Consider the following 27437-nt stretch of genomic DNA (forward strand, 5'->3'; position numbering starts at 1 on the left):
TTTCGATCTAGCATTACACTCACCAGATTTCCTAAATGGTTTAAAAATGTCAGGAATGCCTAACCATAGATTGGTTCTAAAATTTGGTGTCCCAATAATGTTATTACGAAATATTGATAAAAAGAACGGTTTGTGCAATGGTACTAGATTCCTAAATGGTTTATTGAAGTAAAGGTTATTTCATGTACTAATATTGGTTATCGCACTTATATAACTCATAGTGGTTTAACCCATTCAGATAAGAAACTTCCATTCAAATTGAAACGAAAAAAATTTCCAGTTGCCGTTTGCTTTGCAATGACCATTAACAAAAGTCAAGGGCAGTCACTAGCAAGAGTTGGCATATACCTACGAGAACCGGTGTTTACACATGTGCAACTATATGTAGCTTTATTACGAGTGAAGAGTAGAGACAGTGTTATAATGCTTATATTAGACAAGGAATGTAAAGTTACAAATAAAACTACAAATGTGGTTTATAAGGAAGTGTTTAGTAGTTTATGAATTTTTATTATGAAGTTTTAATTATATTTCTAAGCATTGTAAATTGAATGTTATTTTGGTTGAAAACTATGTTTAATAATCATTTATTTTGGTACTGGTATTATTATCAACTATATATCATGTTTCTGTCACAACAAATATACATCATAAACTATCTTGTCGTTTAAAATTAGGTGTGAGTGTTACACGATTTATATTTTTTCACCCGTGTCGTGCACGTATCAATAGCCTAGTTCTTATTGTTATAAAATAGAATAAAAATAAAAGATATGCAAAGATCAACTTTTACATCATTTCCTTATTGATGTTACAAACAAGTCAATATGCCAGCTTGTCTTTGGAACGTTGAAGTTGCTACAATCAATGGATTTTCAATTCATTTTCTTTATTGTGTTTCCTTGTATGAGATGAAGACTCCATCTATTTAATATTCTTTTTCTTTATTTGTAATGTACAACAAAAACCATAACAATAATAAAAACAATTCTCTGTTATTTCTTAAAAGACTTATTATTTTGTTTGCTTTAAGATATATTGTAAATAGATTATTAGCAATGACTGATAAAATATTAACCTATTTTCAACCTGTAAATAATAATACAAGATACTTGGTATAATCTCACTCATAACCGAGTCATTGGTAGGTTCTTGCATGTGAGGAAGTGATGAAGACAAACATTTCTATCCTTATGGTTAGAGAGATTGATTTCGTTGAGACCACTCGGACTCATTAAAACACAGAGTATCTATATGAATCGGTGCATACAATATATGAATATATGAAGTAGAAAAAAAAAACAATAAAACAAACTAATAAAGTATCTAAATGAATCAGTGCAACCAATAAACAATGATAACAGTAAATAATAAGAATACTTTATTATATGAACACTTCCATCACATTTCAAAGTTGCAAACATGACATCTGTTTAAAGGAAGAAACAAGGGAAAAAAAGAGTACAAGTTCAATATTATGAGGGCTTAATGTAAATAATTTACTGACCCTCAAGAATATTTGAAATGGTCCTCAAAAAATGAGGATATAACACCTTCGGCTATAAATAAAATCATGAAACACAAATTGATAAGATAGCGAAACAAGAAATATATTTTTAAGCATAGTCATCAGCAGCTGGAAGTGCCTCATAGGATCCAATGAACACATCACCGTAGATGAGCCCAGCTAGCCCACCACCAATCAATGGGCCGACCCAGTAAATCCAGTTTTGAGAGAAGTCTCCAGCAACAACAGCAGGCCCAAATGATCGAGCTGGGTTCATTGATCCACCGCTGAAAGGACCAGCGGCCAAAATGTTGGCTCCAACAATGAACCCAATTGCAATTGGTGCAATGGTTCCAAGTGAGCCCTTTTTAGGATCAGCCGCGGTGGCATAAACCGTGTAAACTAGAGCAAAAGTAATAATGATCTCAAAAACAACTCCTTGAATGCCACTCATACCATCTGCAACTCCATGTGTTGGGACGGCCTGTCAAATACCAAATATATAAGCACACATCTAAATTTGTTAACCAAACATTATTTTAGCATATATATTTTTTTATTAGTAACCATCCATGTATGATGACTTAATATGTTTTAGATGCAAAGTGGGTACAAACTACATATAAGTTTATACTAAAATATTATACGAATAAAAGTGTAAGAAAACTTACCAATCCACCCGTAACGAATTGAAGGAGAAAGCATGCAACGATGGAACCGAGGCATTGGGCGATCCAGTAAAACAAGCCTGTTATGATGGTGATATTACCGCCAATCGCCAACCCGAATGTGACTGCTGGATTCAAATGGCCACCTGAAATGTTGGCTGCCATTGATACGCCAACAAACAATGCAAGAGCATGGGCTATTGCTATCGCAACTAACCCTGCCGGGTCTAATGCTGCATCTGATGTGAGTTTGCCTGATAATTTATAAAGTCGACTTTATATTAAATTCATAATAATTTTGAGATTACGAACATTAAATTTCTTATACGGTATTGGAAAGTTTACAAGTATATTAGCTCTGGTCCCATATATGTTTATAAAACAAAGATAAATGATTATCATCTTTCATAATAAACTAACTTTATATCAGATATACGTATTGAATCAACTGCATGTATAAGTACATTCACTAACCAAGAATTACTTTCATATGTCAAGCTTTAAATTGAATTCTGTCAAGCTCAATGTTGAAATCCATTTTTAAAGCTTTTTTTGGTTTATTAAGTGTAAATGGTGTCCTTTGTGTAACATATAAGCACGCCCTGCTTGCGGTGCGCGCATATAATGTATATATGTGTGAACCCTCGGGTGGGCAAAAGTAAAATTGCACTAATTTTGACGTTATTTTACTAATCTCGTGAAAATAACGTTAAAAGTGGCGGAAGGTTAATCAGGCATCGTGTGGTGGCGTTGATAGCCGAAAGACAAGGGCACATGCACCGATCAGCCGGTGTCCCGATGATTGAGTGCTATGTGCCTTATGTCCAAGGCTTGATGCAAAACTACTATCGAGCCGGGGGTCTCACCGGAAGCAGCCTCTCTATCCCTATGGGATAGAGGTAAGGCTGCCTACATCTGACCCTCCTCAGACCCTACCATAGCATTGCTATTGGTGGGATATACTGAGTACGATGATGATGATGATGATGATGTGTAACATATAAGCCTTCAAGTCATTGAATTTTGTAAAACTCAAAACCCAACAAAAAATTTTGAACACGTGTTAGAAACATCAACATACCGTAAGCGATGGCTGATCCAACACCAGCAAAGACAAAAAGAAGAGTGGCAATGAATTCGGCTAAGTAAGTCTTGAGTGAACCAGCACTTAAAGAGTCACCAATGGAACCAATAGCCAATTTCACCATATTTTGGATTGGAGATAGAACACTAGAAGTCAGAATGTGATATGGTTGACTTGCTAAATGTGTGATTTGCAAATGGGTTCATCAAGCTTAATATAGTGCATGATTTCATAATAACTCAATTATTTACCTTTTAAGTGGGGTGGATATAACTTGTGGCTATGAAGGGCCCAATGTATAGAGAATTTGTGCTGGCACCGACCGTGGGGCCAAGATGGCTACTTTATGACCGTTGATTGGCGCCGATCCACCGGCCTTCATTTGAATATATTTGTTGCATAAGACATTTCAAAAGTTATATTCATAATTAGATGTGTGAAATGAATAATATGAACAGAGTTTTAAATAATTTTAGTAGCACTTTTATATATATTCTAATTGTTAGTCCTTATCAGTTATTAGTTCTCAACAATGCAACATCAATACATCATGGATTCATGGTACTAGTGATTTTGGTCCACAAATTTTGCTCATTCGTTTCTATTGAGAGCCGAAAGTGGAAGGGGAAATTTAATACTATAAAACAGATATTTTAATATTATTTGAGTTTTTTTTAAAGGCTATTAAAAAAAAGATTATTTATGGTATTTAAACAGTTACCACTAAGGGTGACAATGGTGTTTAATTGACGGGTTGGTCGGTTAACGGGTTGAAATGTGTTACCGGTACCCGACCCGTATTATTATTCGTATCAAAGAACCCTAACCCACATACACATATAAATCCTAGTCGACCCAAACATGACCCGTTTAACCCTCACACACATAAATACGGGTCGATCAAAATATAATCCCGTTTAACCCATTTAGAGTCGGAGGAGTAATATGAATATATTTTTTGAAAAATATTTTAAAAAAATTTTGAAAACTGATTGGAAATTGGAAGTGTTCTTAAAAAAAATGAAAACATAAAAAACAAAAATATAATATAATTATAAAGTTTCTTTGATATACTTAAATGGGTTAACGGATCAACCCATTTTTATACGCGACAACCTGAAACCGACCTATTTTTAAAACTGGTCAATGTGAACCTGAGATATTTATTTAATGGGTTGTATTAATCAATCAAAAACCTGTTTTTCTTCGTGTCAGGTTCGAATTGTATCAACAATTGTTGCCCCTTACTCACCACTAAAAACAAAATTACCATGGTTCATGCAAGCTATGCAAAATTACAAATATATTTTTTAAAATGGCTCAAAGCTATATAATTTTGGCAATTTGGCAGTTGAAAAATTAATAATAACAATTAACACCTCATACTATTTGAATCTAGAATATGCTGATTAATAAGACATGACACTTTAATTAAAGTATTGTTAGTATTAATCAATATCCATTGAATAAATCAAGTATGCGGAGCTTTTAATAATCGAGTGGATAAGCGACGTTCATTTAAATATTAGCACAAAACAATAGCTTAATATGTTTATTTAATTTGATTACTGACGATCATGGTGCATTTTTAATTAAAAGTGTGGAACAAAAAATTGGGGATTAGTTGTCATGTTTTAAATAAAGTACATGCCAACAAGATTGCAAAGTTTAATGATTGCATTGGATTGCCAACAAGATCAGTTGTTACAAAAGCATCTCTAAACCTTCATAGCATATGCTAGGCCGTGAAAATAATCAAGTTTTAGATTGTCATATTAAACCTGTTTGATAAATATAACGTGTTCAGGTTGATCGGTTAATTAAACTAGTCATGCTCAGCTTGATATATTTAATCCATTTATATAAACATGTTGACCCGCTATATGTTTAATTATGCAGTCGACTCGTCAACCCAATTTTAACTAGTTTAGCCTACTTTGTTACTCATCAAACCGATGTAACACGTTTGCAATTTGATTATTACCCACCAACCTACTTGACATGTTTAGATAAATGGGTTAAATGTGTCGTGTTTGCGTTATACGATTCAGAATGTATGCAACTTAGGGTTAATCTTTTTAACACGAAAAAGTTAGACTCGGGAGCACATGTGTTTCTCTTGTAATGGTTCAAACAAAATTAAGACAAATGGAAGAGAAAAATCACAAAACTAAAACACAATGGGGATTCAAAACGATGAAACGAATTCATGAGGGTACAAACGCAGAAATCAAGAGAATATAAAGATGGATTAGGGTAAAACGAGGACTTCTTTTTTATAAAATTAATTGAATTTATAGAACTATGCAATATCCTTTAGCATAGTTGTAATAAGGTATATTTGTTTTTATTAATCTCAACTATTGTCTTTTGGAAACTGTCGGGCCCAACTAACGAATTGGTTGCTAACGGTCTCAACTTTTAACGTATTTGTTCCTAACGGTCCGCGACTAACAAAATCCTAACACCGTTAGTTACAAGTCGCCAAAAATACGTTTTTTTGCTGGAAATGTCACATTTTTTGCTGGCAAACACCACCTGAACACCGCCACTACCACCAACTGACTCTCCGCCAACCAACCACCACCACTTGAGCACCATCAACTGATTCCAACGATGGTTTTACAGTTCTGACGACGTCAATAATTGGGGCTTTTACAAGAAACATGTTCTTACAGGTCCGATACAAAGTTAACAAGATGTTCGGGACGAAAATGTTGAGTTTTTGAGAAACAAATGTTAGTTTGCCTGCAAAAAAATGTCTTTCCGGCGACCTGCAACTTACGGTGTTAGGATTTTGTTAGTCGCGGACTGTTATGAACAAATACGTTAAAAGTTGTAACCGTCAACAACCAATTCGTTAGTTAGAACCGGCAGTGACTAAAAGACGATAGTTGAGATTAATAAAACCAATATACAAAAATGAATATCAACCTTTCTTTTTTTTAATCATAAACTTGCACATGACTCATGTGATATGAGTTGTATTGAGGTAGTGCAGGGATGGTATGCCCTTAATTATTAGTGATTACCAAAACAAGTAAAAGTTATCAGAAAAACACATGCACATCTGATTATTGTTCCAGAGTTAAATTTAAATATTAGCATAAAACAACATGCTATAATAAGTTTTATTTATTTACTATAATAATATATGGCCACTACGTTGCATTTATATTTCAAAATGGAGTAGGTAATAGAGGAAAGTGCAGGACAACAAAGCGTTTAGTATTGTAAAGGTTAAGAACAAGATCGCATCCACAATTAGTAAATGTGGTCAAATGAGTATATGGATTATAATATTTGATCTCATTTAAAAGTGGCTTTAGATGCTATCATAACCTATGGGTATCAATTATCAATTTAAGTGATGATTTTTTTCTTGTAAAATTGTTCAAATAGTTCGTGACTAGAAACTAATTTAAGAAAGAACTTCATCTCGATTAGTCTAGTTGCAAATGAACCGAGCTTGAGCTATGATCAGCTCGCTGGTTAGCTAGCTCATATAATTGATAAGTATTTTGTTTTTGGATTGTGTACACCAACTCCTTTTAAAAGAGTTTGATAAAACTTGTTTTATGTAATGATTGGTATTCTTAACTAGCTTAAAATACACAAAATTTGAATAAAATACTACATGGAGATTTGATACCCCCCTAGGTGGGGGACCAACCCGTAGCAAGCCCCGAAATTGTTCAAAAAGCGGTCGAGGAAGACTCTTCGTGAAGAGTGAAGATGTGAGCCGCATGGAGTTTGGTTGGAAATAATATAGTGTATAGTTGACCATCCGATGATACAAGTTTCCGAATAAAACGGTAGTCAATATCTATATGTTTGGCGCATTTATATGAAACACGATTTTGACCAAGGAACAAGGAACTCTCTTCACATAGAAGCGTACCAATGGCCAATGGCGAATGATTCTTTAGGGCCTGGGGTGGCCCCGGCCCCTGTTTTTTTACGCAGTAGTGTAAATTAACCCTTTTCATCATAGATTTTTTATACGTAGTGTAAAATGTAGCCATTTTCGGCCGAAACTTTTTATACGTAGTTAAAAATTTAGCCATTTTTGGCCGAAATTTTTTATGCATAGTGTAAATTTAGCCGTTTTCGGCCAAAAATTTGAGCCCGTCCCCTTTGTTTGTAAAATTTTGTATACATTTTGAGCCACCCCCCCCCCCCCGGCGTGTTAGTCCATGCTTCGCCATTGCCAATGGCAAAACATGAAGTTTCATAAAAGGTGGGTGAGCCATATTGTCTATGCAGTCGTGTTAGCCATAGCTAGCTTACACCTTGATCGAGAAACCATTGGTTGCCTTTTAGCACTCCATGAAACAAGATCTCCACTCAAATGAACCACGTAGCCATATTTGGACCGTCGAGTCTCAATAGCCAATACGCATGGACCAATTCGAGTATCCCACTAGGTGAGTTTTAGCCGGTCTACGAGTCTATCAAACATAAGACCATATGATTCCTTGACAGATCGCAAAATACGTTTAACGAATTAAAAATGAAATGTGTAGGGGGCTACAGGAGAAAATTGCTTGCTTGATTCACTTCACAAGAGAGATCAAGTCTAGTAATGGTGAGGTACTTAAGGCACCGACCAAGGACACTAGACATATAAAGAGTTTGATCATGAAAAGACGATCTTTGTGAAGTGAAAGAATCAATGAAAAAAGTGGAGTGCTCATGAGTTTTGCATAAAGAATAAGAGAACGAATTTAAACGAATGAACGTTCACGGATAAAATTAATGAACTCAACATATATTCGTTCTGTTGGTTTAACTAAACGAACAAAGAGAAATTGCTCATGTCCGTTCATTTATTGAAAAGTCTAATAGAAGCGAACTCTTTTGTCAATAGTCGATTCATTTACATGTCTATAACCAATGAATGAGATTAGAGGTGTACAAATCGGGTATTTTCATGAATCTGTTTCGGGCATGTTCATCAAAAGTCAAGAACCGGGTCAGGTAGGAACCTGTTTCGGGTATGGTCGGATTTCTTACTCGTTTTTCGGGTTTTATCGGGTTTAGCTGGGTCGGTCCACGTTTTGACCGGGTATAGGTGGAACTGTTCCGACAAGTCCGGGTATGCGTATAGAGGAACCGAAACCTAATTCGTAGCAATGGTTCGGGCAAGACCAGGTCCCGTTTCTGGTTGGGTACACCGTCTGGATCCGGGTTTTTTGCCCACTTCTAAATTGGGTAAAAGACAAAAAAGGCCCATACGGCCCAACAATTATGAAGCTCAACAAAGGGTTGGTGGCCGGGCCCTTTGCCCAACTTTGACCGCCCCATTAACTCAAAATCGAAACACAATCTCTCCCATTCCATTCCCCCCTTCATTCCATTTCTTCTCCCATTTCATTCCCTAGAACATACGAGTCTGTTTTATGCCGAGAGTTACTTGAAATTGAATTAAAAATCTCAAAATGAGCCGAGGCTTGAGGAGGCAGAGCCTCAAATAAAACTAAACTTATTGAGTCCGAGCTCGAGCCATGTATGAGAATTTGTTTAGGCTTGTTGTGCCTTATTGAGCCTTATATGTTGTTAAATTTTAAGTATTTTGGACTTTTATGTATTAATTTCACACTACACTGTTGAGCTCGAGCCTAACTTTGGTTCATTAATGCACACCAGCTCGAGCTGAGCTTAGGATCGTTTAAGGTTTTTTTCTCAACATATAAAATTTTAATAAATATATATAATAATTAATAAATACTAAACAAGATGAACTCGAGCTTGAAAACACGACTCGCATGCCAAGCTTGAGCTTTTGAAACAGAGCTTGAAACGAGCCATGTTCTCGTAAGTCAAAATGAGCAGTTGAGCTCGGGCATGGCTCGGCTTGTTTACACCTTAAACCATAGCTCGATATTGCTGCATACCAGCTAGTTTGTTGTTTATTGCTGTAGAGATGCTTTTTTTATACATGTTTTACTGCTGCTTTGTATAATTTACGTGTGATCTGTTGTACATAATCTCTGCCATTGGACTCTAGTTAGCGTCCAGTCTCTATAGACTCGTTCATTTATCTGGACTCCAAGTGTTTGATTGTTTGTTTCAATGAATCAAATCTTCTGCTAGCCTAATAATGCTTAGTTTGTTATCTGTATTTCGGTTTGTAATATCTAAAAACTTCATTATTAAATAATCGCAATAAATATTATGTTAAATGCTTTGAATTAGGTTATCATGTAGTCATGCTTAATAGTAACAGTTGATGATTTAATTGTTTATGTGACAACAATATAGGTAAAGTAAAGTAAGAGTGAAGAAGGAAGTATTTAAGCTAGCGAAAGGTTTCAGGGGAAGAGCGAAGAACTGCATCAGGATCGCTAGAGAAAGGGTAGTATAGAGACAGACGTAACAAAAAGCGTGACATGCGTTCCCTTTGGATAGAACGCATTAATGCTGGCACTTGTGTAGATAGTGTATGTTATGTTTTTTATCTTAATATCATGTCACATACATATATATACGGGTCATGGTTGATTAATTGTGGTTAATGATATCAGGTGAATTACGGTAACTTCATGCATGGGCTTGTGAAAGACAACATCCAGCTAAACAGGAAGGTTCTGTCTGAGCTGTCAATGCATGAACCGTATAGCTTCAAGGCTCTTGTTGATGTTTCGCGCACTGCTTTTCCTGGAAACAAGAACATGATACCGGCTCCGAAGAAGGAAGGCCTTAAGATTTTGGTTTGATCACAACTCTTTCTAGTTATTTTTACTTTGAAAACCTTGTTTAGACATGTTCAAGTGTATCAAACATAATTTCCTACCATAGTACCTTACATATATTTCTTGATCCATCTTCTATTTCCTCAAAAAGTGATGCATGTTGTTCCGTAAGGACTGTTATGAAAAGGGTTATGTAACTTGAATTTAAACAGCCACAAGAGGTGGATATTGATTATCCTAGTCTAGTATTCGATTGTAAAATTGTATCTCATATGTGTGATCGGTGCCCAATTACTGATTACCCGTCGGGTTCACAGCCCTCTGGATATCCGGGTACACAAACTTATGTGGTTAAAAGTTATCCATTCAGATTCCTAAAGTTGACGTGAAATATTAGATAATCAAGTTTATTTATAACAGTTTTTGGTAATTTTGAGTTTCTAACAGCTTCAAGATACTAGTATTTGTTATATTTTCTAAGATAAAAAATATTTTGTTTTATGATAAGTTATGAGATTGGGTTCGTGTAATTACGTTTCAGTTTCCTTCTTTTTCTTTACCGGCTTAAGTTTTTCTTATTGGTTCAGATCGTCTGTCATTGTTTGTGCAACCAATTTGAGATACTGGGTTACTAACTAGATAATAGTGGCGATTTGTTGTATTCAACGGCGTTCAGAGAATCCGAGCATATGATTCCTAACTAAAAAAAGATATCACTAGTGTCCATCTCCATTTCAATGGTCACCACATTCCAGTTTGATTTTTTGAAGCTATAGGGATGTTTTTGGGATGAATGGAAACATGAATTCTTTGGGAAAATTTTGTGGGTAATGAATTAATGATACTAACTGCTAAATGCGAGTTTATGCTACTTCATGAGAGTAATGATATTAAGATTAAACATCATATCCCACTTAACATTGTCACTTGTCACATGTTATAAAGTGTGAGTATATAAGTTGATGTAACGTAATAGTACTGAACTAAACTTGTAATTGTGAACCCAATCTATCTATCTATCTATATAATTGTCTACCATAAAATCCTACATGTCATTCTCACATTGCTCCCACCCCCTCTAGAGTCACCAGATTGCTTGATTTCTAAACGGAAACATCTCATTGATTTAACCCGGTTTGACCCGTTTAACCCTTACACGGGTCATAATATCTCAAAATGATAGCCAACAGGCACGGAGTTACCATACCAATAAACGATCGTCCCCTCTCATCTCCTTCCTTCTTCATCCTGAAACACCGACTAGACCATCCATCCCCCTGCAAGATTCGTTAGCGTCATCATCAGCCTAAATTCATTTTTCTCCACCGATTAGACATACTTCACCAGTTCCATATTTGATTTATAAATTAATATGAATGTCATAATGTGTAATTATATAGATACAACGTTTTAGGTTTAGATAATAACAATGGGTATGCAAACGCATACCTTCAATAAGAAAGATCCTAATGAGTTATGTGACAACCATAATTCTATGGTTCTGAACAGACGATTGAAGGCTGGAACACTGTTCTAGATGTGATGGATTAGGTATAGCTTATCTGTGGTTGTGATTTTCTTTTTTTGGATGGTCTTACGTGTTTAGAAACTTGATTGCGTTTATAGAATAATTTTATTGAATTAGGCTTGGGACATAAAACTAGGGCTGATGATATGCCAGGTCTAATTTCTCAAGTTTTATGCATAACTGCATTAAAATTTACCCTTGGATCTCAAACTAAATGCAAAATTAAGTTATCATGATTTGGAAAAAAAAATACTGCTTACTTCAAGAATCACGACTTTTACCACATTGTACTCAAGAACAGCTTATGCATATTGTGGATTCAGCGGACGTATTTGACATTTTTAAACATAGTTTTCCTGAACAAAAATCATGTTTAAATTTGAGATATTATAAGTATTATATGTTATGCAGGACCGAGATTTAAGTCCGGTTAGTGATACGCTATGGAAGAAGTTCTAAATGAAACAATTTGGTGCTAAAAGCACCAGCGTTGTAGTTGAAAGAAAAGAGAGTTTTGTTTAAACGGAGACAATTGCATGAGTACTAATATTTTCTTTACAATCAAAAGTTTTCGTGGCTCACTTTGTATTCTGTTGTGTGTATCATAATCAAGTTGCTAAAATGAACTTAACATTTTGTTAGTATCTAGAACATGACAACTTTTAGAATGATAGGACAATCGTGCAACTATCTTAGCTTTAACAAAGGGTATTTTGGTTTGTTTGAAAATGATGAAGATAGGAATTACTTAGCTAAATTAGTATTTTTGTGCATTTTTGACTTTTTGTTAGTCAAGGTTGAATTTGTGAGATTATTGACTTTTTGGTCAGCTTTGATTGATTGAACAAAAAAGATATCTATAAAGTTCAAGAACATGGTATTGTCTAAACTCTTTAGCCGAATCTTCAAAGTCAACTTCTTTAGCAAGCATAAAACAAAAAAGTCAACCGGACGGGCAACAAAATTTTCATTACCGATGATTGAAGGGCTGCTTGTGTGGCATATTTAATATGCAACTCTCCTGAGCTGTTTCAACCTGACTGTCACCTCACCTACAAGGTTTTCAAAAGAGATATCTCACTTAACAGTTGCATTTAGCGTTTTGTTTTAGATGTATGTATACTCACTTTTCTTTTTTGTAAGGCACTCACTTTTCTAATTGAAGGGAACTTATTGTTGATTTGAATATCGTCGCGTGGGAAGTTGCAGGTCTGCGCTTACTTTAATGTTTAGTATACTTACAACATCTTAAGGTTGTATTAACAAAAGTTTAGAATTTACGCTTTGTCCTTTTGTTACAAAACTGTTTTTCTATAATGTAGAAAGAAGTATAATGAAAACGCACAAAATAAAGGTATTAAATGGCAAAATGTTGAACATCACTTTTCGGGATACAATAATTTAGTAAATATATCTTTTTTTTTCAAACGGGTCATTTTGGTATAATATCTTAAAACAACTTCTTGAACTGGTATAAAAGTTTGGTTTACCAGAATTTGGGAAAAATATCAGAATAGCCCTTGAATATAGTTATGGCTCCTACTCTAAGTTTGAAACTCCCCAAATATCTCTTGGACTAAAAACAATTTGACCCATTAGCAAGATATTAACCATGACCTGTATCTATCCAAACTGCTCTTTTTAATTTGACTTTCAAGAGTCAAACAGCAGTCCTATGAAACTCAATATAATAATCATATGTCACAGGTCTTTAAGTTTATATTACATTACCTTAATACAACTTTAGACATTCAATATAAATATAATACCTTCATAAGTAGCAAATAAAATTACCTATACTTCTTGAGACCTTTTTATTATTATAATAATTATTATTATCATTATTGGTGGTGGTGTTGTTATTATTATTATTATTATAATATCCATGTCTCGTGTTTCAGATTCAGATTGCTTAGCTAAAGAAGAGTAGCAGACAGGAGGCTATAGGAAATGGACAGCAATTATTACTATACCAAATCTTTTCAGTAATTCTAGCATGACAGATACATTGTTGTTAAAGATACATAAACATGATCAAACTGCAGGTCAATTCTGGATGTATGTGAAATAACTTAGTGATTCTTGAAGTAGAGTTTAAAAAGGTTTTGGTTTCACTGACATTTTAGATTTTATAACTAATAAGAAAATAGTGATCATTGTCTGATTATCAAGAAAACATCATGATGTTGGGAATGAAGGAATCCTGATGGCATGTAAATTCTTGTATATCTATTCATTTCGTATGATTGTTGTCATGGTGTGGAATCAAATCCTCAGTTGCCTGAGGTAAAAGGAAACCTACACCAAAAAAAATCCAATATCCCACTATTAAACCAAGAGTTTATCATGCTAGAAACACGGTCACAAACATATAATCAAACAAATTTATGTGTTCATGTTTAGTCGTTTAAAACGTTCACGAATGTAATGAACACAAATGAACAAAAACAAACTTAAATGAAGATAATAGAACAAACATAAGCGGACACAAATACAAGTACCTTTTATGTTTTTTATTTATATAAATAACTACTTGCGTATTTATTTAAATTTAAACGAACGAACGTAAATGAACGAACTGATAAACCAACATACACAGACGTTCATGAATATAAATAAACAAACAAAACGTGTGTTCGTTCGTTTAATTAAATAAACAAAGTAAGTGAACTTCTCGCCGAACTGTTCACTGGCAGTTCAAGAACGTTCGTTTTGTTTATATGTGTAGTCGTTTTTTTCTTCCAGAGGTTCAAAGGACCTCCAAAATGTGGAACTAAATATCATCATGAATATGTAGTTAAGGTAGTTTAGAAAATTTAAATAGGCTTTGTTGCTTCAAAATTTAACTTTTGGGCTATAAATATGCGATGATTACTCATGTGATTGCTTGTGATGTCGGATTTTTGTTTATAATTAGAGGCGTGATATTCTAGCGATGACAACATCTAATTTCCACTATATTCCAATTTAAAAAACTTGCAAATATAAATAGTTATAGATATTTAATCTTAAAATTGAAATTAATATATATGTAAAATGTTTTATATATATATAAATATTACGAATAATAATAAAACACAAAAATACTAATATTTAACCCTTTTAAAAAATGCCTTGTCACGTATCTATCAGAAAACTTTCATTCAAAAACTTAAATAAACAATAATGCAAACAACACATATTTGTTCTATTCTCTTGCGGATATTCAGTCTGCATAAGCCGAATGTTCACCTCTGTGACTCTTACAACCGGCTAACCTCATAGTTTATGAACAAATATAAACATGTTAGTTTGTTTAAAACATGAACGTTTTCGTTTACGTTCGTTCATTTTAAAATCTAAACGAGCAGTTCATGAACATAAATGAACATAGTTGAAAAAGGTAAACAAACATATATAAATAAATGTACACGAATACAAACAAACATAACGAATATAAATGAACAATATAAAACATTATGTAGATAATTAGTTAAATCTTTCATTCGAAAATAAAAATAAACAAACTTAATAAATGAACATAAATGGATAAAAATATGTTCAAATATATAAAATTTGAATGGATATAACAAATTTTCTTAAAATAAATAAAAACAAAAAACTAATTACAAAGACATATTTATAAAATGATTAAAAACAAAAAACCTGAATAACCCGTGTGACATGCAGGCTAAAGCTAGTATCGTATATATAGATTCTAATAACATGCAAATCTTTATGCTGGTTTATACTTCTCTATGGCTTTTGTACTTTTGGGCCTGTCTCATTTAAAAAAACCCACCAAAATGATGTCATCAAATAATACTTCACGGCTTACACTTTACAGTTTTACACTCTAAAACCCACCTACCTAACTTAATTCGATAAGCTATGGGCTGTTGAATGGACCAATCCGAAGTGTAATGACTAATGTAATAGCAAATCGTGTAATGTTGACATGAAGATGGATTGTAGAAAAAGCATTTGGTATGAGTATCCATAGTAGGGATAAGATCGATATCGTATATGTACCCGTACCAGTATCGAAAATACCAACACCCATATCAATAAAACTGAGTACTGAGTATCAAACGGATACCAAAATACCCGATAAAACCTCTACATATTTCTTACGGGTACCAAGTACCGAAATACTCGTATATGTACATGTACATGTAACGTACCTGTACCCTTAAGTATCGAATATCGAAATCCAAAAATCTTGGTACTGAAACATGTACCGAATAGACTAAATCGGTACGAGTATTCAAGAAAAAAATAATCCCATTCCTGACTAATAGTATACTAGTACCGTATTGATATATTCTTTACGGTATTTGGTACCCATTCCACAAATTCAATATCAGTATTTTCAGGTGCAGGCATCAATGATGAGCATTTAGTAATGGGTAGTTGTATTGTGCCAATACCATATCAATAATAGGCATGTAAATCAACCGTTTGTGTTCGTTCATTTAACTTTAAACGAACACGAATACTTAATCGAACACATATTTTGTGTCCGTGTTCGTTTATTTAAAAAAATGAACATGTTCGTGTTTGTTTAAAATCTAAACGAACGGTTCACAACCATAATTGAACCAAGATAAACAAACGTAAATGAACATATATAAACAATTGTAAATGAACACAAAAAAAACATATATGAACACACTTAAATGAGCACAGATGATTATAACCATTATGTAGATGACTTTTCAAGATTAACATTTAATTATTTTCTATTAACATGCAAACGAACATAAATAAACAAACGTTCATAAACATAAATGAACAAACAAAACGTATTTTCACATCCGCTCATTTAATTAAATGAACACTAATTTTTGTTCATGTTAATTGTTTTATTAAATAAACGAACATAAGAAACATGCTTACACCTTCAAAATAAAACCTAGGCACCTGATAAACGAATAATCTTGGAAATGGAGGAATTAGCAGCCCTGGAGAGGCGACAGGCTCAAATCCTCCATAAAATCACACAACTGGAGCTCTCAATCCTTCCTGAATCCAACAATTCTCACACCGGCGAACAACATTCCACCACCGGAACCGAGGCTCGCCTCTCCGCCGTCCTCGTTGCCGGCGGCGTGAAGGACTTCGCATTCAAACGCGTTCCGTCCGATTACTACGATTGGTCATTAGAGGCTCGAAGAGACGTTCTGGCCGCTGCTTCTATTCATCATCTCTGCAAAAGCATTGTCCTGGTATTGTATCACTAATTTAACTCATGTCAGTTCTTCTTAATATTATTACACAGGTAGTGTAATTACACTATGATATACTTACACTACACTACACTATATATTTAATTTATATTTGGATGCAAAACATGTGATTTTGAGCCCTAAATTGGTGTGCGTTTTAGGAGTTATATTACTGATTTAGATGAACTTATCAGTCGTTGTAAACGAGCTCAGCCAGCTTGTTTTGATTTATGAGAGGTCAAGCTCGAGCTCGGCTTGTTTCGAGCTCTTTTTCTAAAGCTCAAGTTCGGCTCGTGAGTCGTTTTGTCAAGCTTGGCCTTGGCTCGTTTATTAATTAATAATTAATTTTGATACGATTATTATTTATATATATATATATATATGTATTTTTTGATAAAAACCTAAACGAGACTAAGCTCGGATCGAGCTTCTGTAGCGTCTTAGACTATCCAAAGCTTGACTCGAGCTTGGTTGTACAATGTGAAATTAATATGCGTTTCGAGCTCTTTTTCTAAAGCCCAAGCTCGGTTCATGAGTCAATTTTTCAAACTCGGCTCGTCTATTATTTATTTATTCATATTCATTAATTTTTAATTTATAAGGTTTTTTTAATTATTTATTTATATCTTGAGAAAAAGACCTTAACCGAGACTAAGCGCAGATCGAGCTCGTGTAGCACCTTAAATGAGAGAAAGCTCGGCTCGGCCCGTCTATTATTTATTCATATTCATTAATTTATAATGTTTTTTTTAATTATATATATATATATATATATATATTGAGAAAAGACCTTAAATGAGACTAAGCGCAGATCGAGCTTGTGTAGCACCTTAAACGAGAGAAAGCTCGGCTCGAGCTCGACTGTAAAATGTGCAATTATCACATAGAAGTCCAAAAGAGTCATAACTAAAAGCATACACAAGGCTCGACAAGCCAAAACGAGCTTCTCATACAAGTCTCAAGAACTAAACGCGCTTTATTTGAGGCTTGACTTCTTAAGCTCGGATCGATCTCGAAAAAGCTTGGTTTGTTTTGAGCTTTTTATTGATCTGATCTCGAGTAGCTCGTGAGCAGCTTGACTTGTTTGCACCCTACAGTTTCATAGTGAATTAAAGTTTTTATCAAATAGGTTTTCAGAGCTATCTTTGCATCATAACTTTGTATATTAATACCTTCTTTATCTTGTTGCTGCTTGCAGGTAAATACTCAAGCCGCATCTGATATTACAGACTGCAGTGACTGCCAAAATTCGAAATACTATGTTGTTGTTGTTCAGGTGTTTCTTTTTGTTTAGTTTTTCATGTCTTTGTTATTAATAATGCAAACCCACAATCCACACTGCTCTTAGTTTATAATTTCAATATCTGTTACCTGCAGTATACTGCTCGGTTTAGTGCTGATACTGTAAAAAACTTCCTTTATACACTCAACAATGGCAAGATACCCAAAAAAAGATTCAACTGTAAGTAACATCTCTTGTTAATAGTTAACTTTCATGTTGTAAATTTATAAAACATCCTTTAGACGAAAATATCGGATTTGGTTCGAGAGTTTGTGATTTTGTGCCATGGCCTTGCAGTAAGACTTGCCCCCGAAGACATATCACACAAATTGACTGGTTTTGAACACAATGGAGTTACATGCGTTGGCATGAAAACAGACATCCCGGTAATCAGCTATTAATTCAGTAATTTTTTAATTTGAAAATTTATAAAACGAATATTGTTGTAATTTTCAGGTTACAAATATTTGTGTTTTATGATAGTTATTTTTTGGGTGAAAAATGGCAGGTTATTTTGGATGAAGCAATTGTGAAGCTTCAACCTGACTACTTTTGGCTCGGTGGTGGCGAGATCGATCTAAAACTAGGAATTAGGACATCTGAATTCATCAACTTCACAAAACCTTTCATCGTGAATTGTAGCGGTTCTTGATTATATTTGTCTCAGTTGTTAGCAAAAGATGGTATTATCACTTTCGGATGTGGTTGTATGGGTCTTCTATATTTATTTTATGATATCCATTTTTAATTGTAGTCTACTCCTTCGAAAGAGTGTATGATTAATCTTCCTTGTTTGAAAATACATCATAATCTATATATCTTCTTCTCTAGATATAAATTTGTGAGAGTGGAGTCTTTGAATCACTAAGGACCTGCGTTGTCATGAACTTGTCAGAGAGTACGTGGCTCCAAATTATGACCCGTGATGTAAAGTACATTGTTATCGTCCTCAATGGGACATCTAGGTGGTGATAAAGCGTCTGCCTCACAACCAAAAGGTAAAACGTTCAAATTTTGCATAATACAGGCTATTGTGTATTTATTCTGAAAAATTTAGAAAATTGTTGTTAAAAGAAAATTACATTTTATTGTACATAGACGGCTAAATGCTAGCTACGATATTTATAAAAGGATTAACACTAACACCCCCCCCCCCCCCGCCCCAACCCCCCAAAAAAACCACGGTTCTTCAGCTACCTGCTGCCTCGTTGCTAATGCCGGCGGCTTTTTACTATTGTGTTCTATCAATGCATGGTGGATTTTTTAAAAACTCATCGAGAACAATTGGTGATGTTGTAGAAGTTGCATCACTACTTGCATCCTGCAATTTGGGCTGCAGTTAGGAATGGATGACTTCATTTTTTATACTTGATTTAAGTATTTAAGAAAAAAACCCTTCTCTACCGACATTGAGGACCAGAGGTATTATGCATGTTTTACAAATGAATAATGATGGAATCGATTTTGGGTACCCTACCAATAATCTTACATTTAAAGTAGAGTCCACATTTGATTTGTTTAATGTTAGGATGTTACATTTGTGTTGGTTGTAAGTTCAAATGAGGATTTTATGGATATCAGATCATTTTGATTAATTGTGATTTACTTAAAAAACAAAGTAAAGTGCACATAACACGTTTGTAAGATACTATGGTTTGAATTGGCATGACCGTGATAGAAAGTTGCAACTAAACTAATAATCAGCCGTAATTGATTATCAATAATGACAATCCATAATTGACTATAAGTGATAATCAACAATAGTAAGTTACTACCGAGCGGTGCCAATTTCGTTTGTGGCAAATATGCATTAATAACAAGTTACTACTAATCGAAGGTAACCGGTCATCAGTAGCAACTAAGTTAGTGTTGAAGAGGTTTCTACTAATAAATTTTCACTAACTTATAAAAGGATGATCTTTGATCTTTGTGAACTATCCTTCAAAGATTTTATAGCATCAATAAAATATTTATGAAAGTGATTTTATCATGATTTATAGAGTTATCCTGGCCATAATGAATTATAAAGCCAACATCATCCTTTAATAATAACAAGATTTGTGCAATAATACAAACTTTAAAGGCATTGGAAGTTGGAAATTTCATGTTTCGTTCTATGGCCGGGCTAAGTGTTATCTGATTGGCTCAAATGGAGGCTAGAGTTAATGGAAATTATCAACACAATGCCAGCCCTTTGAATTCTCATGTGTCATAGACATTGTAAAAGTCAATATCCTAGAGCAAAAATTCCTACTTTTGGTCTATGTTCATGGCTACTGAACTCTGGTCCACTAGTTTCTCTCTGTTTCTTTTTTTTTTCCTTTCCATTGAAAAGTCATTATCAGATGAACTTCAAGAAGTTATGGTAGGAAACCAGTGGAGGTAAGATTCGAACCTCTTATCTGTGTTAGAGTGGAACATGTGCTTATCACTGTGTTACCTCTTCAAAGGTTACTAAGTGCTAGCTTGTATGCATTTGATCATCATTTAGTTAAAGAAGTAATAAAAAAGATTACATGTTCCTAGTAGTTCACTCGGTTAATAAACTTCTTTATTTACCGTAGTCTGTACTCTGTAGTGTTGATCCATGAAGCAAGATAAAGTTTATTATTGCGTAAGACTGAATCTTGCAGAAGCAATTTGGTGATTAAGATCAGCTTGATGACTCCTCTGAACGCATTGCCATTATCGATTTGATCTTTTGTTTCCTTGGCATGTTTTGATTAAATTTGACGAGTTTTTGATTTATTTTGGTGAAATTTTGCACTTAAATTAAGCATATTGATAGTCTTTTTATCATTAAGTTGTGTGTGCGGTTCATTATAATGGACCAGATTAGTTATTGAAACTAAATTTTTGATGAAAAAAAAAAGAGTCAATTTAGTCATAGTATCCAGTATATTCTTTATTGTATGATATAACAATTGTGTATAACAAGGATTAAATCTTTCACAGTAAACAAAAGGGAAATGTCAATGTGGGCATGACATGCATATTTTTTGTGCATGTATGCATTATTTTTAAAGCACATATCATGATTCATGTGTGTGTGCATTATTTTTAAAGCACACATCTGGAACAATTTTACAAAAATGGTAAATGGTGCATAAAATTAGTGAGAGACACTTTATACATGGCACTGACGCAATACATTTCATAATATAGATGAAACGCTAAGAAAAGAAAAAAAATAATACACGTCTAAAGCGGGTACTAGACCTTAGCCTCCCTTCTGGACGCCGGCTAAGGCCTAGTCCCCACTTTGCATGTGTATTACTTCGTCGATCTAAGGATGAAGACGAAGAACAAAATCCTTATACACATTTTACAAGCACATGGTGAATTAAATCGATTGAACAAGAAATCGAGCATGACGATCACTATGATCTCCTATCAATTTACTCTAAAATATTTAATTGTGTCTTAGTTGTTGTATCCGTCTAATAACCGTTTTCATGTCCGATCATGTTTGCTTTTTTATACGCATATATGTAACTTAGAACACAACGCATATGTAACAACAATATATGTAAATTTGTTCTAAGCTTGTACACTTAACCATTTACATATTTTTAATGCTCTACATGTGTAATTGTGTAAGCTAAAGATGTACGTATATCATATAATGTTCTACGTGTTCATGTTCTTTTATCCAAAATCTTCCAAGTAAAAGACCTAGGCTCAATTTTTTTGGTAATTATTTAATGCATGAAGAAACGATAAATAGAGAGAGAGAGAGAGAGAGAGGATCCCCTTATACCGAATGTAGTGGGGGGTTTTGGGGTTTGGGTTTGAGCGTTTTATAGGTTAGGCATGACCCTCTTCCAGGCCAATGGAGAGAAAGGTGGGGATGTTTTTGGGCAAAAGTCCAAAACCAATATGCATGGTATAAAGATGTGTGATTTTACAACAGAAAATGTGATTTTTACTGCCCATAATGCCAATCGATTAATTTTAGAGGAAACATCTAGTGGGGGCTGACTTTCTTCTAGACCAATGGAGTGAAAGGTGGGACGTTTTGGGGCAAAACCACTACGCATGGTCTAAAGATGGATAATTTCGCAACAAAAAAAAGGTGATTTGTACTACCCATAAAGAAAAATAATCACAATTTCCATATAAATATTTTTAGTTATGTCAATCGATTAATTTTAGCCATTGATCGAGCATGATCAATGGTTGTTAGGCTCTTCAAGTTATCACAAGAAATGGAGTTCTCATAACATCTCTATATATCATATATCATGTGTATATTATCATATTAAAGTGTGTGTGTGTGTGAGAGAGAGAGAGAGAGAGAGTGATTGAGAGAGAAGCAAGTTGATCAAACTACCATATAACTGTCTTCCTGCTTCATGAAGGAACCAACCAACATATTTAAGACATGGGTACATCAGTGGACCACAAATCAATTTTTGATATTTCTTCATTGATAGAAAAGTTAACACTGCAACATAGACATGATCATTGCAAGTAACCATACAATGATTAATTACAATTACTCACTTATCATACATCATAGAAACAAAGCATTGCTATAGTTGATAATATACCCCCAAAAGGGTCGGTTGTTCAAAACTCCAAATGCATAATTTGAGCTTACATTAATACAAGATATATAGTATATTTTTACTAACTAATCAAATGTGACGTTCGCGAATTGGAGTAGAATCAACAACATAACTCATTCAAGGCTGTATATTGTGGATTGGTGGCTTACGGTGGGGCTGCGCATAGTCCATGACTACAACATCTTCAGTAATACTATTATCCTCAGATTTATTTATAGCTTCCTTCGAATCTTGTAGCTTAGACTCCATTGTTGATCGACCGTGATTCTTCCATCCCTACGATAAACAATAAGAAAATTTTTATGATTTTCTAGTTTTTGATGTGATGTTAAACTATAGTTAATAACACCATTTGCCAAATACTTAATTATTGGTAATGGTTTTGTATTCTTGTAGAGACATATATATTTGACTTTTTAAAAAATCTGATGACTTGGCTACTTCTTAAAAACCAATGAATCTTTTATGGATGCATGCAAGTTTGATAATTATTTAAGTAACATGAGATCAAGATCAAGATCAAGATCAAGATCAAGATCAAGAAGATGAGAAGATGTTTGTGTAAAGTTAAATATATCACATACTTGATATATAAAAATTTGAATGTTATGGATGTTTCTGCTTTCAAAGTTATAGCTTGAAAATGGATAATGAAAGTATTATATCATTTTGCATGCAATCATGCATGTAGTGGCAAAGATCATACACATGCATAGTTTCTTAAGTTTTGTAATATAAAAGAGGATTTATTGTTTATTATTAGATGATTTATGAACTAGACTGGTACTTCTAGTTTATTTGTTTTTTTTGGAAATTCGCAATTTCGCATACTAGCCTGGCCGGCTAATTTTGGCGAAAAACACTTTATTTACTTCTAGAATTTACTTACAAGCTATATATAGCGAACCGACTACAAGTACAAGAAGCTAGTTTCAAAAAACTACGAAAAAAAATCTGTAATTGATGCATGATAAGCGATTTACCTCTACTTTGTTTTCCTCTTGAGAAATTTGTACCTTGATATCACTTCCTGCAGATTATATATAACATGCATACCATATCAATATCCACATAGCAATCCAAACATACAAATTATTCACTTTGAAATATCATCAAATTATAACCTTTATGGATCTTGTACTCATTTGAAGGAAACTCTAGCTTCGACTCCTTTAGTTCAAACCTGTCTTCATTAACATAATTTGTTCTTTCGAGCTCAGCCATTAGTACCGGTACTGTCTGATTTAGATACAAGATGAATCCAATAATCGTATCAGTCACAATACTATAATCCATATATATATATGTGTGTGTATAGGGAGGGATCTTAAGAAAACTCTTCTTTGTGAAAAATTAATAGTAATAAAGACTTCATACTACATATATGCACTTCTTTGTGAAAAAAATATAAAACTTCATACTACGTACATATATGCAGTATACTACAATATTACCACATATATAATACGGAGTATTATCATATGTGTAATATGATATATTGCATATATGTAGTATATGTAGTATGAAGATTTTTGGTTTTCTCGTAATTCTTTCATTATATATATATAAAAGATACAGACCTTGCTAGTTATTAAACGAAGTTCTTTCCCCGGTTCCTTGTGGAACACGCCAAGATGGCGGGAACTGCATGCATGCATGGAAACACATAGGTGGAGGATAAGATAATAAATAAGAAATGACATTTTTTTTCTCAGTGTGGGAGATGAAAAACCCAAGGTGTATTTATGGACTATATTATCTTGCAGAGTTGCAAGTCTGATCTAAACTAGTTTGAAGTTGGTTTGCTTCGACAGGTGTGGCGACCTGAAGAGGTAGGTCCCAGCAAAGTCCAGTTGGACCCGCAAGACAAACCTTGAAAAGGTACGTCTGCGCAAAGACCAACTGGTTCCGCAGGACCCACCATGCTCAGAGAGATGAAGACCTTACACGCAGTAAGCCAGCTGTTCCCGCAGGAAAGCCTCCCTTGGTACAGTACTCTACCTGTTCCCGCAGCTGTGGGTACATACCAGGAAGGAAGGCTACCCGCACTAACGGTAAGGCTACACGCATAAGGCACTAACTCTTACACTTCAGCAATGTCACCTGAGGAAGGAATGAGCAAGGCGGGAATACTCCCGCCCAAATGAGCCAGTCCGTACGCTTCTGGAAGATCTTTTGTACTATACCTGCCAAGGTATGGACAAAATAGACAAGATCTGACCAAAGCAGCCCATGAACCAATCACAGGGTGACAGCTCACCGACAACAGTACGAGGAGCACGCTCTAGTACAAAATGTCACTATCAGCCGCTGCCTACCCACCAACTCCCATCGTGGCACGTACACAGCCCATGGTTGGTGAAAAAGGAATATTATACAGCTGGCCATGTCACTATCAGCCGCTGCCTACTCACCAACTCCCATCGTGGCACGTGCGTAGCCTGTAGTTTGTGGAAAAGGAATATTATACAGCTGGCCGTACCTGCTTGAAAACCTACCTTCGGCTATAAATACTCCAACACCTTGGAACGGTATCATTATCTTATATCATCTGATGTTATCTTATCTTCTCTAGCTATTTCTCTTAATATACACTTATATTCAGAGCAATCTAGTCTGATTCTCACGCCGGAGGGTGGTCACAAGGAGGAACCCCCCTTTCTCAGTGACGAGCTCACGGTGTCTGTTTTGCAGGTCAAGAAGAATAACCATCTTTGCCGGACCTAACCCTCGTGGGAAACATCTACTTAACCCTAAGATTATCTGTAATCTGCCAGGGTCACTTAGTGTTTCTTCATTGGCGCCATCCGTGCATTAAGCTAGAACTTAATCTTCCTTTTCAGTTTTTTCAAAACTTCTGGAAAGATGGTTAAGGTTACTCCGATGCCAAGGCCAACGAGTGACCAAGAAACTCCGGTAACCACAACCCCAGCTACTGGGGGGAACACCGGTGAGTACACAATTTTTATGAACACTACCCCGGTTACCCAAGCCGGGGCAAGTGCAGTAAACAATCCGCCCCTGGGATTTATCGATACCTAGTTGGAGAAACAACAGACGAGACTCCCCCGCCAAACACTTGATCAAGTTAAAGCTTGGGCGGAAGCACGTCAAAAAGAATTCCAAGCTGAGTTGGATGAACGTTTACGTTCACTTCAACAGGCTAATGACGAATTCGGAACCACTCGACAACAGCTCAACATGAGCAATGATTATTCGGATGATGAGTGGGAAGAATCTAACAGCGACGCAAACCCTCGTCATAAGACGAAAGGGAAGCGTATGGAAGCAGATTCCCAGCCGAAAAGAAATTTTGGAGAAACCTTTAAGCCAAGAAACGCGGGGGGGGGGGGGGAAACCCACGTGACTTCTCCAAAACTTTCAGGCCAACTGTTGCAAATGCGGGAACGTCCAAGTTTGCAAGGGACATTGCGGAAGCAATCGCCCCGAAAAGTGCCAAACAGATGTCCAACATCGGCACTTATGATGGCATATCCGACCCAGACGATCACTTGAACAGATTTATAGCGGGGGCAACCGTCAGCAACTGGACGAAACCCACGTGGTGTTATATGTTCCAGATGACGCTGGTCGGAGCAGCCAGAGCATGGTTTAATCGTCTACCAGTCCACCACATCTTTGATTGGGCGGACTTCCAGCACAAGTTCAGCCAGCACTTCAGTCAACAAAGAAAATATACTGAAGAGCAGTGGACGATCCTCAACTGCGTTAGAGAGGAGGATGAGTCTTTACTAGACTTCATCACTCGCTTCAACTCTAAAAAGCTAAGTCTGGGCACCATATGTGAAGATCTTGTTCGCGCCGCTTTCATCCAGGGCGCCGAATACCCAGAGCTTATCCGCACGTTGACGGGTAAAGATGGCATGCCATCCACATGGGATGCCATCATGACGGCAGCCAAGCGCTTTGCCGAAACGGAGAAACAACTGGGTAGGAATCTTCCCCAGAACACAAACCTCTACACGCAGAGGACCAGAGAGAATAATGTCTGCACCGCCCGACAAAATAAAAAGAGGAAGCTTGGTATTTGGCAGTCAAGGGTAAACTTTGACACCTTATCCAGCTCTCGCCCTCTATTAGGCGGAAGGGATAACACGCACTCATCAAACAGGAACCCTAGATGGACGCCACTCACCAAAAGCGTCACGGAGATATTTGCCACCGAAAAACTCCCATGGCCAAAAGCTCCAATAATCCGGCAGCGCCATAACGCGGATCAGAGCAAATCCTGTGACTTCCACGGGACAAAGGGCCACACCACCGAGGAGTGTACATCTTTGAAGGATGTTGTCGAAACATTCGTCAAAGATGGAAAACTTACACACCTTGTGGCATCGATCAAGAATGGAGGGAGAAATGATAATCGGTACAAGGGCAACGGACGAAAGCCCGTCGACATCAGCATTCACATGGTCCATGGTAACGTCAGAGGAAGACAACGACGAATGACAGAACCATGTGCATGGAAGGAAGCTGAAGTGCGCTTCCCACGAGTGCCAGGAGGGCCCAACAAAGAAGGCCCTATAGTCATCAAAAGCCAGCTGGGGCACTACATCACTTCACGCACTCTTGCTGATAACGGCGCTTCGTCAACGGTCATGTACAGGCAGTTCTTCGTCAAGCTAGACGACGAAGACAAAGAACGCCTGGAAACAGTCTACGCCTCGATGGAAGGGTTCGATGGCAGCACAAACACCCCCCTGGGTATCCTATCTTTCCCCGTCACTCTCACGGACGGGAAACACTCCCGCACAGAAGACGTGGACTTCGTCGTAATGAGGAAGCCACACCACACATACGACATTCTCTTCGGGAGAGACGGGATGGCAAGATTCAATGCCGTTGTGTCTTCAATCCACGGCATGATGGGGTGG

The 27437-nt window shown here is 35.6% G+C and overlaps 3 protein-coding genes across 3 annotated transcripts; 1 reads left to right on the top strand and 2 right to left on the bottom strand.

Moving 5' to 3' along the window:
• Nucleotides 1–1414: 1414 nt before the first annotated feature.
• LOC143578783 (putative aquaporin TIP-type RB7-5A) lies at nucleotides 1415–3419 on the bottom strand. The gene is made up of 3 exons (XM_077062261.1): nucleotides 3257–3419; nucleotides 2179–2429; nucleotides 1415–1991 (listed from the first exon to the last, which is right to left on the bottom strand). Exons 1-3 carry the CDS (start codon nucleotides 3381–3383, stop codon nucleotides 1617–1619), a joined length of 753 nt encoding a protein of 250 aa, XP_076918376.1. The 5' UTR covers nucleotides 3384–3419; the 3' UTR covers nucleotides 1415–1616.
• A 12959-nt stretch (nucleotides 3420–16378) lies between these two features.
• LOC143578785 (uncharacterized) lies at nucleotides 16379–18751 on the top strand. The gene is made up of 5 exons (XM_077062262.1): nucleotides 16379–16689; nucleotides 17888–17965; nucleotides 18067–18151; nucleotides 18269–18357; nucleotides 18480–18751. Exons 1-5 carry the CDS (start codon nucleotides 16408–16410, stop codon nucleotides 18621–18623), a joined length of 678 nt encoding a protein of 225 aa, XP_076918377.1. The 5' UTR covers nucleotides 16379–16407; the 3' UTR covers nucleotides 18624–18751.
• Nucleotides 18752–22275: 3524 nt separating this feature from the next.
• On the bottom strand, nucleotides 22276–24361 carry LOC143578786 (uncharacterized). The gene is made up of 4 exons (XM_077062263.1): nucleotides 24123–24361; nucleotides 23667–23781; nucleotides 23526–23572; nucleotides 22276–22818 (listed from the first exon to the last, which is right to left on the bottom strand). Exons 1-4 carry the CDS (start codon nucleotides 24243–24245, stop codon nucleotides 22660–22662), a joined length of 444 nt encoding a protein of 147 aa, XP_076918378.1. The 5' UTR covers nucleotides 24246–24361; the 3' UTR covers nucleotides 22276–22659.
• Nucleotides 24362–27437: the final 3076 nt, after the last annotated feature.

This window comes from Bidens hawaiensis, unplaced genomic scaffold (genome assembly GCF_021521415.1).
Source record: "Bidens hawaiensis isolate Kalapana, Puna unplaced genomic scaffold, B.hawaiensis_p1.1 tig00029334_1, whole genome shotgun sequence".
NCBI lineage: Eukaryota > Viridiplantae > Streptophyta > Magnoliopsida > Asterales > Asteraceae > Bidens > Bidens hawaiensis.